At 38.8% G+C, this 14,322-nt stretch overlaps 1 protein-coding gene across 1 annotated transcript in view; it reads left to right on the top strand.

Annotated features, from left to right (window-relative positions):
* LOC133527674 (alpha-2-macroglobulin-P-like) overlaps window positions 1–14,322 on the top strand; it is a 49,771-nt gene that overhangs the window by 15,496 nt on the left and 19,953 nt on the right. The window contains exons 4-15 of the mRNA XM_061864788.1: window positions 1,047–1,206; window positions 7,343–7,513; window positions 8,004–8,119; window positions 8,484–8,694; window positions 8,974–9,099; window positions 9,568–9,741; window positions 10,210–10,383; window positions 10,752–11,111; window positions 11,525–11,750; window positions 12,640–12,794; window positions 13,622–13,768; window positions 14,199–14,306. Coding sequence (XP_061720772.1) covers window positions 1,047–1,206; window positions 7,343–7,513; window positions 8,004–8,119; window positions 8,484–8,694; window positions 8,974–9,099; window positions 9,568–9,741; window positions 10,210–10,383; window positions 10,752–11,111; window positions 11,525–11,750; window positions 12,640–12,794; window positions 13,622–13,768; window positions 14,199–14,306 — 2,128 coding nt within the window. The remainder of the gene's footprint in view (window positions 1–1,046; window positions 1,207–7,342; window positions 7,514–8,003; window positions 8,120–8,483; window positions 8,695–8,973; window positions 9,100–9,567; window positions 9,742–10,209; window positions 10,384–10,751; window positions 11,112–11,524; window positions 11,751–12,639; window positions 12,795–13,621; window positions 13,769–14,198; window positions 14,307–14,322) is intronic.

Here is a 14,322-nt window from a genome sequence, read left to right as displayed (position 1 = left end):
CCGGGAAATAGGCGTGATTATATGTAGTACGTACGTATTAAAGATTTGACAGAATTAGAGCTTTCTTAGTGAAGAATATTTCAAATTTTTCAGGACCGAATATTTATAATTTTAGAGGCCGCGTCATAGGCAAATATATGCATTTATAATTACAATTCTCTTATTTTTTTAAACTCTTTCTGTAACTTTCTTCATAGGAACACACCAATAAAATGACAGCGTATGTACCAGCAAGTAGAGACGACAAGCTTTTATGATATATATTATGTTTAAAGTGTTTAAACCAAGAGTAGACGCGCTTACCAGCAGAAGTTAGCAGCTCATAATAGGGTTGTTTCCAATTTTTTGAAACGCTTGTATTACGTTCTATATTAACTAAAAGTTGCCCTAAAATTCGACTTTTATACTAAAAACGGCTTTAAATATGTTAAATTAACAAAATATATTTTGACGGATGCTTTCGCGCCCAAAACGCTCTTTGAAAATTGTGTGACATCACAGTTTACGGTTTGACACATAACTACATACACACGTAGAAGATACGAGCTGTCAACTGACATTTGTCATTAGTTGTTTATCGCCTAACTGTCAACAGTGTCAATCCGAGAGTTGTGACGTCATCAGAATCTTCAGACGTTTCGAGTTTGGTTACGTGACGTGTGCTAAAAGATATTTTAAAATCAATATTTACAAAAATATGGTCATTACAGGTCCCCTAAAAGTAGTTTAACATGTTCTTATAATACAAAAGAATTTATTGAGATACAATTCTGCCCTAAGATTTGTAGATGGAAACAACCCTATTAACATGATTTTAACGGTATTAAATAAATCAAAAACTATTTAAAAAACTAACATTCATTATAGTTTTACACTTAGTATTACAAAACATTACCTTGAAAAATTTACCGTGTACCACGGGCGATAAAATGCTTATAGCGCGAGGGATGATAACTTTAAAAACGCAAGGGTTTTTAGACCCCTTAGTCATATTCTAACACGAAAACGTAATTGTTTCAATTATCCTTTTTTCATAATGTATACAGATACCCCGAGCTCTGCACTTGGGAGCGCCACCTCACCCTCCGAATCACCAGTGGTAGAGTCATCGTGCTACATACCGAAAGGGCCCGGTACCGGCCCGGAGACATCGTCCGCGCCCGGGCCTTGGTACTCAAGGCTGATCTCGCACCAGTCCATGGCAGTGTAAGTACACTTACACTACACTACATCTCGAACGGCAGTTATCGTACTGCAGACCAAAAGGGCCTAGTACCGGCCCGGTGATACCGTTCGCTCCCAGAGACCTCAAGGTTGATCTCGCGCCAGTTCACGGCAGTGTAAGTCAACTTGCACTATACCTCGAGCGGCAGTGGTAGTGCGACATACCGAAAAGGCCCGGTCCTGGCCAGGCGTCACCGTCCGTGCTCGGCTTTTGGTGCTCAAGACCGATCTTGCACCACTCCCCATGGACTGCCATCAGTGTAAGTACACTTGAACTAAGTACATCTCTAGTGGCAGAGTTGTCGTGTTACATACCGAAAAGGCCCGATATCGGCCCGGTGATACCGTTCGCGCCCGGGCTTTGGTGTTCAAAGCTGACTTCGCGCCCGTCTATGGCATTGATATTGCGATCATGGAACACCTCCAAGAAAGAAAAAAATAAAAAAGGTGACCGGTGAGTAAGGTTGCCAGAGCTCAATGAGGGGGGGCGGGTTTAGGGTCGGCAACGCGCATGTACATAGGCTACGGAGGCTGCTTACCATCAGGCGGGCCGTATGCTTGTTTGCCACCGACGTAGTATTAAAAAAAAAGGCCTTGTGCATTAACATGAATATTATCAAAAATTTAATATTTATCTTTTGTCAGTTTCAATTATATTTGCAATATTAATTAGTTATTAAAAACGATGCCACGAGAAGACTTCATTAATATTATAATGACCATCCGAAACCTATCATAACTTTTGTTGTGGGCTGCTGGACTGAGTTCACAGGGAATAACCGTGTTAAATAAAAACAAGGGTCAAAAACCTTTCCTGTGGGCATCATAAAATAAACGGACATTAAAAGTCCTCAACAAGCTCTGTTTTCCATACAAACGTACTTACGCTCTCATTTTAAAACGACTAGATTTCTCCGAAACGTTGTACATACATTAGGATAAGGTATATCTGGGAGTTAATAAATTCTATGTATTTAAGTATTTATAAATATTTATTTATTATATATGTCGTTGTCTAAGTACCCTCAACACAAGCCTTATTGAGCTTACTGTGGGACTTAGTCAATTTGTGTAATAATGTCGTATAATAGAAAATAGTGTACCCAACTAGTTATCAAGAAAAGTTAACCATTGTCAGTTTTTTAACGATAATTAAGCATTAAGTTTCAATAAAAATGTGGTTTTGGTGTTCATTTCATAAACTATTAAGCGATATCCCAATGTAAAAAAATACAAAGAGTTGATCCCCATAAAGTTTTCATGCTTAAATTGTCGTTACAAAGCTACGCTAAATGGGTAAACGATTTACTGAAAACTCTCATCTACGCCTGTAATTAGTTCATGTAGCTTCAGATACCTATCATATATAAAAATACAGCATTCATGTATACAATAACAGCTTTCGTTTTAAGATTTTTTTTATATTTCTTGGACCCATGGTTCAAAAGTTAGAGGGACACGTAACTTTGCTTTCGGAGCGATTATTTCCGAAAATATTTACTTTGTCGAAAAACGATTGTTGGAGACCCTTATTCTGAAAAGACCTATCCAACAATACCCCATACTATTGGGTTAAAACAAAACATAAAAAAAAAAACATTTTGTATGGGACATAATGGCCCCTAAATTGTTTAACAAATTACCGGATTTGCTTATAAAAGAACAGCTGTCAACGTTTAAGATAAGGTTAAATAACTTATTAAAAGATAAATGTTATTACAATATAGATGAATTTATGATGGATACTTTAACAAATTAATGATTGACTTATAGAACTACCTATTATTTATTTTTACTATTAATTAAAACTTATAGAATATTATAAAATATAAGATAAGTAGTGAAAATGTAAAATATTTTTAATAATATTGCATGCGCTAGGCAGCTATAATTATTGTACGTCGCAAGACATGTTACAGAGAACAAAAATTGTTTATAACATCTGTATTCATTACCTGTAATGCACAATACATAAATAAATGATTCTAAATGATTCTAAATGACGTACCCAAAAAAATGGATTTTTATCGTTTTTATTTTACCGTTCTATTGCCATGCATGATTTATCCATATCAAATTGCAGCTTCCTAGCACTAACGATCAAGGAACGGACAGACGGACATGGCGAAACTATAAAGGTTCCTAGTTTACTAAGGAACCCTAAAAGATTTATAACCCAATTAAAACATTGCCTTGAGTCTTATATAACTGACCACTTGACCATTAAGATGTCGTGACCTCCTAACGTCATAAAACCATTGTGAGATGCGTCGACCCTGGCCTCCGAAGGCAAACGCCGGCGGGTATGCAAATGATGTTTATTTATTCGTTCTCATTATGTATGTTAAGCCAATTTCTCTTTATGACGACGTATTCTGATTTTAGTTGTACGTAATTCATCTTATTTATTTTCTTTCCCTTTGTATTTATAATATCTGGAATACCAAACTCAGAAATCCGAGTTTGCAATATTATTGCGAGTTGCGAAGAAAAAACTAAATTTTAAGCGAAATCATTCTAAAATACGGTGACGTATCAAACATTCGTCCGCCATTTTGAAATAGATTGACAGGTAAGGCATCGAAGGCACAGACCTATTCGGCATTCAGCCACGATTGAAAATTATGGAAAAAATAAATAAAAAGCTATTAAATTAATCAAATTAAATAATTTTAAGCACAATATATTTTTGTTAAAAATATTAAATTATAAACTTCAGTATTTTAAAAGTAAAATTCATGTATGCTACTTGGTTTGTATGAATAAGTGACATACATAAGTAATTAAGAAAAAAAATGTAGCTCCCTAAGTTCCATAACTCCCCCGGGAACCCACAGGCCTTTGTCCTTCAGTACACCTGAAATAAGATTTTTTTTAGCAAGTGTGATGAAAAAAACGAAGCCACAAAATGCACTGCACCTTGCAAAAATAGTCTTGATCTTAAAAGCTTAAAACTTCAACTTAATAAATAACCCAGAATACTCTCTCAACTCGAACTGGTCCCTGACACGGTCATCCGCGAATACATTAACACAAAAACGCGTAATTAATCTCTTTTTCAATTAATTGAAGTGTCGCATTCACTTTGTTTTACGAGTTTTATTTTAACGGGATCGAAATGTCATTACAGAGTGACTTTATTACTGTTAAATGGGATGTAGGTTTTTTGGCGCAATGGCGGTCAGTAGAAGGTTAGGTCAGCATAATATCTGCCGGCGTGCATCGGCGTAGAAATATTTTGATATTCAGGGTCAGTATAGGGACCGTGCGCGTTGGAGGGTCTGCCATCTTGTGGTCTGAATCGGAACCATAAACAGGCACATTTACACGTCAAGTGTTCTTTTGTGCATAGTAGGTTCTGCCATCTTGTGGGTTACATCGGAACAATAAACATCACATTTACGCTTCGCGCCAAAAATCTGACAGCTCCTGTGCTGCCTCCTACAGTTCATGCACGCTCCCTATAAGATTAGCAAAATTAATTAACAGCTCATAATAAATATCATTTTAAAAATTCATCTACAGAGTAAAAAACAAACAAGCAAGCAATGAAACATTTTTTTTTAAATTGACTTTATCGGTAATTTTGAAGCACACTATTAAGGGGCTCCAAGCGGTTTTCATCGATTTTTGACTAGTTTTGAGTCATTATTCCTACATTTGCACTATAGATAGAATTATTAGATAAACAGCTGTCGGTTCTTCAATCTTTTATCTCCATTCCTCCCAGATTTTGAAAGAAATGAACACTTGCTTTTTTGTGTTTTTTAAACATTGTCTAAAAAAACACTTTTTTCGTTACTAGATTGCTGTGAAGGATTTTACATGTACGAAATCTACACATTTGGGTTCGTCTTTAACGTCTCTAAAAACTGGTCAGAGTTTTTAATTAAACTAATTAATACAAAAGTTATGGCCAGCTAACCAGTTTTTTGACCTAAAATTTCTCAACTTTGATACCAAATATCTCGAAGACAGTGAACTTTGAAGTAAATATGGTATACTATATTGTTTACAGTCGTTGCTGTTAATATGTTAACTACAAAAGACCTTAGATAAATAAGGGATTCAGATCGAAGGTCATTGGCGTTAGGGACCCCCTTAAATATTTTTAGTGCCTTATTACCACAGACTACAATATGTAGGATTTACAACAGTGACATCTGTGGATACTCTTATCCTCAAACAATCGAGCTATCTAGTGTGTTACACCGATAAGAAGTTAAACTGCCCAATGATGCGATAGATGGCGCTTAAAATAATTCATGCCATATTACATCGAGTTTTTTCTGCATCGATTTAGTAGTAGTAGTCGTAGTAATGATAGCGTAGCGGTGGTAGTAGTAGTTAAACACTTTATTGTACATAAAACAGGAAAAAACACACATCAACTGTACAAAGGCGAACTTATCCCGATTGATTATGTTTAAATGGCCTTTTTATAAGGTTTTTTTTTGTAATATGCTAAATTAATTAGAATAGGGTTGTTTCCATCTAAAAATATTAGGGCAGAATTGTATCCCAATAAATTGTTTTGGATTATAAGAACATGCTAAACTACTTTTAGGGGACCTGTAATGACCATATTTTTGTAAATATTGAATTTAAATAACTTTTGGTACACGTCACGTGACCAAAGTCGAAACGTCATTGAAGATCCTGATGACGTCACAATTCTCGGATTGACACTGTTGACAGTTAGGCGATAAACAACAAATGACAAATGTCAGTTGACAGTTCGTATCTTCTACGTGTGTATGTAGTTATGTGTCAAACCGTAAGCTGTGACGTCACACAATTTTCAAAGAGCGTTTTGGGCGCGAAATCATCTGTCAAAATATATTTTGTTAATTTAACGTATTTAAAGCCGTTTTTAGTATAAAAGTTGAATTTTAGGGCAACTTTTAGTTAATATAGAACGTAATACAAGCGTTTCAAAAAATTGGAAACAACCCTATTATACACGTTTATTTAGTAATTGGATATATTTCAAACGAAATAAATACCAATTTAGGCCCAATGGTGCTCAGAACGACATTTCTTGATTTTTTTCTGGAACTAATCGATGTATATGTATGGGTTTGCAACTGTACGGTCAACCAATTTGATTCCTAGGACACTATAGAACCATGTCATAATGACTTCTACGACAGTGCTTATTGAGTGCTGCGTGTCATGTATAGAGTAGTTAAAGCGACAAGGTTCTATAGTGGCCTAGGATTCAAACTGGTTGACTGTACATATAATTACTTTATGACATTACCAACAACCACCAATCAAACACCAAAACACCATAACAAGTTGTTAATACGAATCGGGCTCAAGGTTTATTAAAACTCACACGACTTTCCTCAGTTTGTGTCAAATTATGGATTAAAGAAATCCGTTATATCCTTTTAAGGGCCACCTTTATTGCGGGATGAGTCACTGTTTACTCGGAGTAAAAATGTTTATTTTGGTCAGGAGGTCACCGGACCAGATAAAGGTATTGTTTGTTTACAGAAATGATTTAAGATCACACTTTAACTCACAGATCGTTTGTTTTGGATATTTATTTTTGTGTGCCGCTGCGTCGATATTACGATTAATATAAGTGCAGTAGGTTCAGAAAACAGAGTTTTGGAAGATAAAGATAAATTTTTGGTCCCAAAAATATACAATGAAATAGAATGGTTAAGAGAGAAAAAGAAATATAGCGTAATGGAAGTTAAGAACAAATTTTAAAAAATCATTTTAGATAATTTACCTTCACCTCAGCTAACGTGTACTATTACTATTATTAGATTTTTTGTTTTTGCAGTCTATCTTTTTGTAAAATTATGTACTTATAAAATTTAGGGTAAGCATAGAATCATAGCAACTTAATCCTTTAACGTATGTCATAAAAAATATTGTTTAAATTTGAACTTGACGCCTTTTTCTAATGACAAATTGGTTTGTCAGACTAATAGCGTTATTCATAAATGTCTGTCAAATCTAACAAACCGTTTGAGAATAGTTTGTCCATATTTGTTATTTTGACTTTTTTGTTAGAAAGTGACAGCATTTTGTAAAAGGTTGCTAAGTTTTATTATTAAAGAGGATAAGTACTTTTAATGACACCAAAATGTCCATACAGATTGAGGAAATGTGGCTCGAAGGTCCACCCGGTGCGTGGGAAGGTACGCGTGCAGCACAGTGGAATCGAGTGCGAACCCGACTGGGCTTTGGGCAGATTCAGCATGAGCTTGATGCTCAAGCACCACCTGGACGCTGGACGCTACGGGCCAAGCTAGAAGATGGTTCACAGGTAAGACTGTACTGCTGGTGCACGCTGCAGACCAAGCTGGAAAATGGCTTTTTAGTTTGGCAGTGGAATCGCGTTAGGATACGGTTGGGTTTATATCAAAAAGTATACAGACGTGGCTGAGCTTTAGGCCAATTCAGCAAAAGTTTGATGCCCAGCCACCCCCTGGTCGCTACTATCGCTAGACATTTCAAGCTAAGTAGAAGAATAATTCACAAATGAGACTCCATCATCTTTCTCATTGTATTCAGAATAGGCCCAAGGTCCATTTGTGCAACTTAATCCCACTTGAATTTGTTTTATCAAACCAAACAAACCTACAGGTGATATTAAAACACTAAGATTAATCCTGTAAGGACTGCCGCAGACACACAAAATTCAAATATTGTGTCTCCTTCTTTAACGCTCTTGCTTTATTGGAGTGAAAGATAAGCCTTTTCTTCAGCTGACTCACTTGCTGTGTCTATAACATAATGTTTAACTTCTGTTCCAGGGTGCCACAGAATTCTTAGTGGGCAACTACGAGATACCACCGTTTCAGCTCAGTGTTAAACATGCAGCCAGGGTGCTGAGGACCAGTGAGCGACTTGTGTGGACTGTGTGTGTTAGGTCAGTAGTACTCATATTATTTCCCACAACGTTGCATCCGTCCGTTACCTTGCAAATCAAGTTATCTCCGATGCTCAATAATCAAGTGTCATTGCAAACAAATGTATATATTATATCACAAAGTGATTGGCAATTTTATACCAGTTACATCCAAAACAAATATGTATTACCGAATTCATTATAACAAATACCTTAATTTTAGACCACTGTCCCACCACCACCGCGACCACGTCTTAGGAGAATCTATCCCAATAATTCGATCCGGATCTGACTGAGCTTTCGTACGCGTATGATACCTACACATAATTTAAAGCCGAATTGCAAACCTGGAGTATTTGTATTATATTAGAACTCTCCTCTCCAGGTACCCATGGACAGAAGCAGTGGAAGGTATGCTTGTGATCCGCCTCCGTGGTGCTGGCGTCAACTTTTCTACGGACTCGACTCCAGGCGTCCGTACAGCAGTCCGTCTGCGTGCTCCAAAGGCCTGCCATAGACATGCAGTAGCTGCTAGGAGGATAGGGCTGGATGGAGAAAACCCACCCGATGTTGTCGTAGCCGACTTCTCTTTTCAGGTTTGTGGTCTCTATCAAACGCTTCAATATTATTTTCTAAAAAATCAATATCCTCACGCGAAGTTGGTGAACCACTCAGTTTTGTAGTATCTTCAAACTATTTAAAAACGCATCGATACGCGAAATTGACGCTCCAATTTCAATATATCAGCACCTCTAAAATCCCTTAAAAAGATACTTAAAATGCATCTACAGAACGTTGAATAACTTGACTGCCTTTACACAGACATAGTCTTGAGCACATGCTAATTTCTTGATAAGTCAATCTCAATATTACAGGAAGAGGGTACGAGAATCTGGCAGAACACGACGGTAGTCTCCCAGGTGGTTGACAAGGCGGTCACCCTGCAGTTTCTTACGAAGCACCGAGTGGTCCTAGCCCCTGGGCTACCATACAAGTTGAAGGTACACTTTCGCTGAATTGCTGTAAAAGGCTAAAAAGAAGAAAATTGCTAAGATTGAACAGTAAGAGAATATCTTGAACTAAAAGCAAGCCAAATTCTTTCTTAGAAAACATGAGTCCTGTTTCGGGAATAACAAAACATAAACATACATTTTTTTATACTACGTCGGTGGCAAGCAAGCATAAGGCCCGCCTGATGGTAAGCAGCCTCCGTAGCCTATGTACGCCTGCAAATCCAGAGGAGTTCAATGCGCGTTGCCGACCCTTAGGTTTTCAATTGGGGTTACAATTGTGACCATTAGGTCGATTAAGAAGGGTTTATGACCCATATGTGTAGTCTCAGACATTAAGAAGATTTTAGATACCATTGTCCCAAACAGTTCTTCTCACTATAATCGTATTTTCTGAAACTGCTTTACTTACAACAAGTTATAATAAGTTATCAGTCAAATTATTGAATGTTACAACAGATAAAAGCAAATCGATGGGACGACAAGCCAGCATCTAACCAGCATGTCCGCGTGTGTCGATCGCCAGCTGAACGCACCGAGGCGTCATGTGATGACGCCGTGACGGACGCTAGAGGCGTCGCTAGAGTAATGTTCACGGTGGAAGATGACGCCGATGTCCTATATACATTTCAAGTAAGTATAGCTTTAAACCCTTTGGAGCGTCACGGGACGTAACACCGATGCATTTTTTAGGACAACGCAGGATAAGGTCGGCAGGGTGTTCATCCTTACACCCTAGAAGCTGATGGTCCCGGGTTCAAATCCTGGTAAGGGCATTTATTCGTGTGATGAGCATGGATATTTGTTCCTGAATCATGGATGTTTTCTATGTTATATTTAAGTATTTATAAATATTTATACATATATTATATATATCGTTGTCTAAGAACCCTCAACACAAGCCTTATTGAGCTTACTGTGGGACTTAGTCAATTTGTGTAATAATGTCCTATAAAATTTATTTATTATTTAGAACCTGGTGTTGGTGGTCGCGCACTGTGCGGTTAAAGGGGAATTTCCTCCCGCGGACGCTTCAGCTGTAGAATGGGCTATTGTCAGGGATGCCAAGGTTTTATAATCCTTATCTATTTGTTCCATCAGGCAACTCTCAAAAATGACAGCAGCACAGCAGCACCCCCAATATACTTGCCAGTCCGAAGAACAGGGTCCATACACGCCGCGCTCGGACCCCTGCGCAGCGACGCCAACTCGAGGAGCTTCGTGCCCCTTTACTTGAGCATGGACGTTGATACTGCACTGAGTGTGCATTTTGTGGTAAGAATATAGTCTAAGCTGGAGGGTTTACACGTAGATCTAGTCTTCATTTGTCTTATAGGTCCGATATAAATAAATATTGGCCGATACAACCAAAAATTTTACTCCTTAAAAATATCCATAACTTTTGGAAATAGAAGAAACAGAACATTAGTTTTGTCTGTACTATGTTTGCATCCAATCAGTACAAATGATGCTAAAATATAGAGTCAACCTTTTTCAGACAAACGCATCTGACCAACAAGACAAATTACGTATGCTTTGTCTTTTTCTTGGTTAGTCAGAAAGTCATAGTATCATTTTTCTGGTGGTCTTAGTAACAACAACACAATATTCTAATAAACCACCTACCATTTGTCCAATTTCAGGTAATAACTCGCGGCGGCACCATCTACCGCTGGGGCGTGACCACCCAGTGCCCAATATCTTCATCAACCAATCAAATTCACGCTGCACCAAGAAACAGCAATTGTCCTCAAGCCCACCAATCCCAACTCAGCAGTGACCTACTGGACAGGAAATTCTACCAATCAGGCAACAGCAGTGGCTTCATCCACCAATCAGAAGGCAGTGATCTTCTGGATAGACATTTGCTAAGAGTCATGCTGCCGATAAAAATGACGCATCAGATGTGTCCAGACAGCCACTTGGTGGCGTACTTTTATTATAGAGGGGAGTTGGTCAGTGCTGTAAAGCATATTGAGATGGAAGAGTGCTTTGTTAATAAGGTAAGCTAATATAACTGGTTTTATTACCTGACTTTCAAAATGTATGTTTGAGGAGTTCACTCAATTCCGGTATCGATCACATTTGTTTATGTTTTTTTTTTCTGAAATCCAGATCTCATGACGGAATACCTAAAGAATTAATGAAGAAAATTTATACAATAAACCAAACTAAAATTTAATGGAGTGAAAGTAGTAAAACTGATAATGCACACCAGAAAAAACTCCTCAACAATATGAATTTGATCATTCGTTTGATCATTTATTTCCTATGATATATTGAAATGAAATGAATCTCACCCTTGTTCGTATCACTGATTGGCTGGCCCTGGGGTTAAATGGTAGTGAATTACTATTTAATTTAACATTCAATCCGGTGTTTGTATTTTATGCAATAATAAAATAAATGTTTGCAGGTCGAACTTACCTGGCTCTCCCGCCAAGTAGCACCAGGCTCCAGCGCCTCACTCTCCATCACAACCAACGAGCTAGCCCTCTGCGGCCTCTCCGTATTGGACTCGGCCTCACGCTGGCTGGCCCCCGTGCCGTCAGCCAAGGACTCCATCATGGAGCGGCTGAGGAATATCATCGATAGTCATAGGAACTTGACTGAGTATGATGCTAGTGGAAAATGCTTTCTGAGTGAGTTTACTTTGTAGCACAAATAAAGCCCAGAGTCCACTTACTTATCAGGTTACCTGATCCTATTATAAATAAATAAATAAGGAGCTTCTTCCCGCAACCTCGTCTGCATGGCAATGTGGCAAGATCCTCCTTCCGGAAATTTTAAACTACCTTCATGTATAATTTAATCTAAATTGGTTCAGCGATCTAAACGTGAAGATGCCTCTCGTAACTTGTCTCAGGATCGTATTCCACCTGTCCAATGTGTATTTGCATCTCACATTTTGCTCAATGAGAGAATGAGACGCAATGCACATTGGACAGGTGGAATACCATCCGCAGTTAAACAAGCTACTAACTAAGTTATTTTCGTATTTATTATATAAATCGGTTAAGCGCAGAAAGCTATTGTAATAGTGCTCGCGAATGATCTTTAATGAGAACCCTATGTTTAGAAATTGCACCTTTTTGACTGGAATGATAATGATAATAACCGTGCGCTCTTGTAAGGGGTCTACTTCGAGCAACACCGGCAAAGGAATCGGCATTCGCACTATTTCCTTACTATTTCCCCTCTGCCGAAGCACATGCCCAACTGGGCATAGCGCGGTGCGTGTTGTGACTCGTCCTTAACTCCTTACACAAAAAGAAATCGAGGTGTGCAGGATTTGTCTTTGACGTGTGTCTTTTCCTGTGTGTCATCATTACAAATTGGATTTTTATGTAAAGAGCGAGGAGTGCGACTGTGTGCACGTTTCCCCCCGCAAAAAATGTCAGAATGATTTTTACGGTAAGATATCGCTTGGGCTTCTCCCTTCCGACGTGTTGGAAGCCGGTGTTGCTCGAATGGGGTCTGTGTTTAGCAATAGATCGTTTTAGCTGGTATGAGGGTGAATTTATGTTGCAGCAACAGACGAAGAATTCCCAACATCCAACTCCGTGGTCACGCACTTGGCAGCGGGCGGCGTGCGCGCCGCCGGGGGCGCGGGGCGCGAGTGCGCGCGGCCGCCGGGCGCGGCGCCGCTGCGCGCTCAGGTGCAGGCTAGAACGGACTTCTCAGAGGTAAAGTATTCTGTGGTCTAAGAATAAGTGTTTGATGTAGGTATGTGGCCACAATAAACACACTGCTTGCAGTAATCCAGACACACTGGAAAATTGCCATACTTGTTTTTAGATATGAGAACTTTGAGTTTTTCAATGATAACTTTTTATGATGTTGACAAAGAATCGTAAAATTTGTGAGATATAGCCCTGGAAGGTAGTAACAAGTTATCGTCTAAAAAGAGAAAATTCTCATGTCCAACAGCAAGTATAGCGTTCTTCCACAGTGCAACATCCGGCTCCGTTATCAGGCACGTTGCGTTCCCACGTGCGACGTTTCAAGGATTTTATTGAGGTAAAATAGCCATCTCATGGTCTATCGGGTGTCCCGAACAAAGGTGAATATTAGGTCATTCTCGCAGCCATTCAAATGATTAAACCGGCTTTTTCGCAACCTGCAGAATATTTGATGATTTTATTGGCATGATAAATATGTCACTTAATATATACCGCGCAATATGAAAGGTAATAACCTTCCATAACCGCGCAAGAAAACGAATATTTTTTATCAAGCAATCACGTAGAGAATTATTTACACGATAGCATAATCCCATTAAGTCGAAGTTCCGTTTTATTTTGATACCATTTTCTGATCACTTAAAATAAGATTTCTACCAAATACGAAAAATGCGGTAAATATATACATAGATTTCGACAAAATTATGGACAGGAACGGAAACGGTTAGAATGCCGCGAGATAAACCAGCATACCTGCAGTTAGTCTGGAGTGCGCGCTTCAGGAAACTTACGCTGATTTGTGTACTTAGTATTTCATCAACTCTTTACAGGCCTGGCTATGGCGCCTAGTGGCAGTTGGCGTGAACGGGACAGTAATAACCAGTGCACGCGCTCCAGACTCTATAACACGTTACGAGGCCACCGCGCTTTGCGTGTCAAGAAACGGCCTCGCTGTGTCCCCACCGGCCTCCTTACAGGTTAGAGTGTTTACGTTTATGGTGAAACTATCACACCATGAATGTCCTTACAGGCCAGACTCTCGCGTGAAACGACGAAGAAACGACTTCGCTGTGTATCCACAGCGTCCTAATTCAAATTATTACGTGCGAGGCCACTGTAGCTCGTGCTGTAGTTACGGCCTTTATGTTCCCCCAGCATCCTTAAAGGCTAGCCAGTCGTAGACCACTTTGTTTTCACCGGCATTTTGGCAGGTCAGACGTTATCACGCTCTATGAAGCCTACGCCGTTCGTGATCGAGAGCAGCCCCTCTTTGTCACCGTTAACATCCTTAAGAATCCGACTCGAATTGTATCCACGGTATATTGATCGAAACCTCTGCGGTTTTTGTTTTTTAATCATTATGAAGATAATATTTATATATAAACTAATATTTTTATGATTTTGCAGGTGTTCCGTGAATTCTTTATCCACGCTGATGGACCGAAGCGACTGAAGCGAGGAGACTCGACGATTATTCAATACCGCATATTTAACTACCTTTACGAGTCCCTGAATGTAAGTATTTTCGAAA

Source organism: Cydia pomonella, chromosome 18 (genome assembly GCF_033807575.1).
Source record: "Cydia pomonella isolate Wapato2018A chromosome 18, ilCydPomo1, whole genome shotgun sequence".
Taxonomy (NCBI): Eukaryota; Metazoa; Arthropoda; class Insecta; order Lepidoptera; family Tortricidae; genus Cydia; species Cydia pomonella.
Note: the sequence above shows the minus strand (reverse complement) of the source record. Positions and strands in the feature narration are given on the sequence as shown.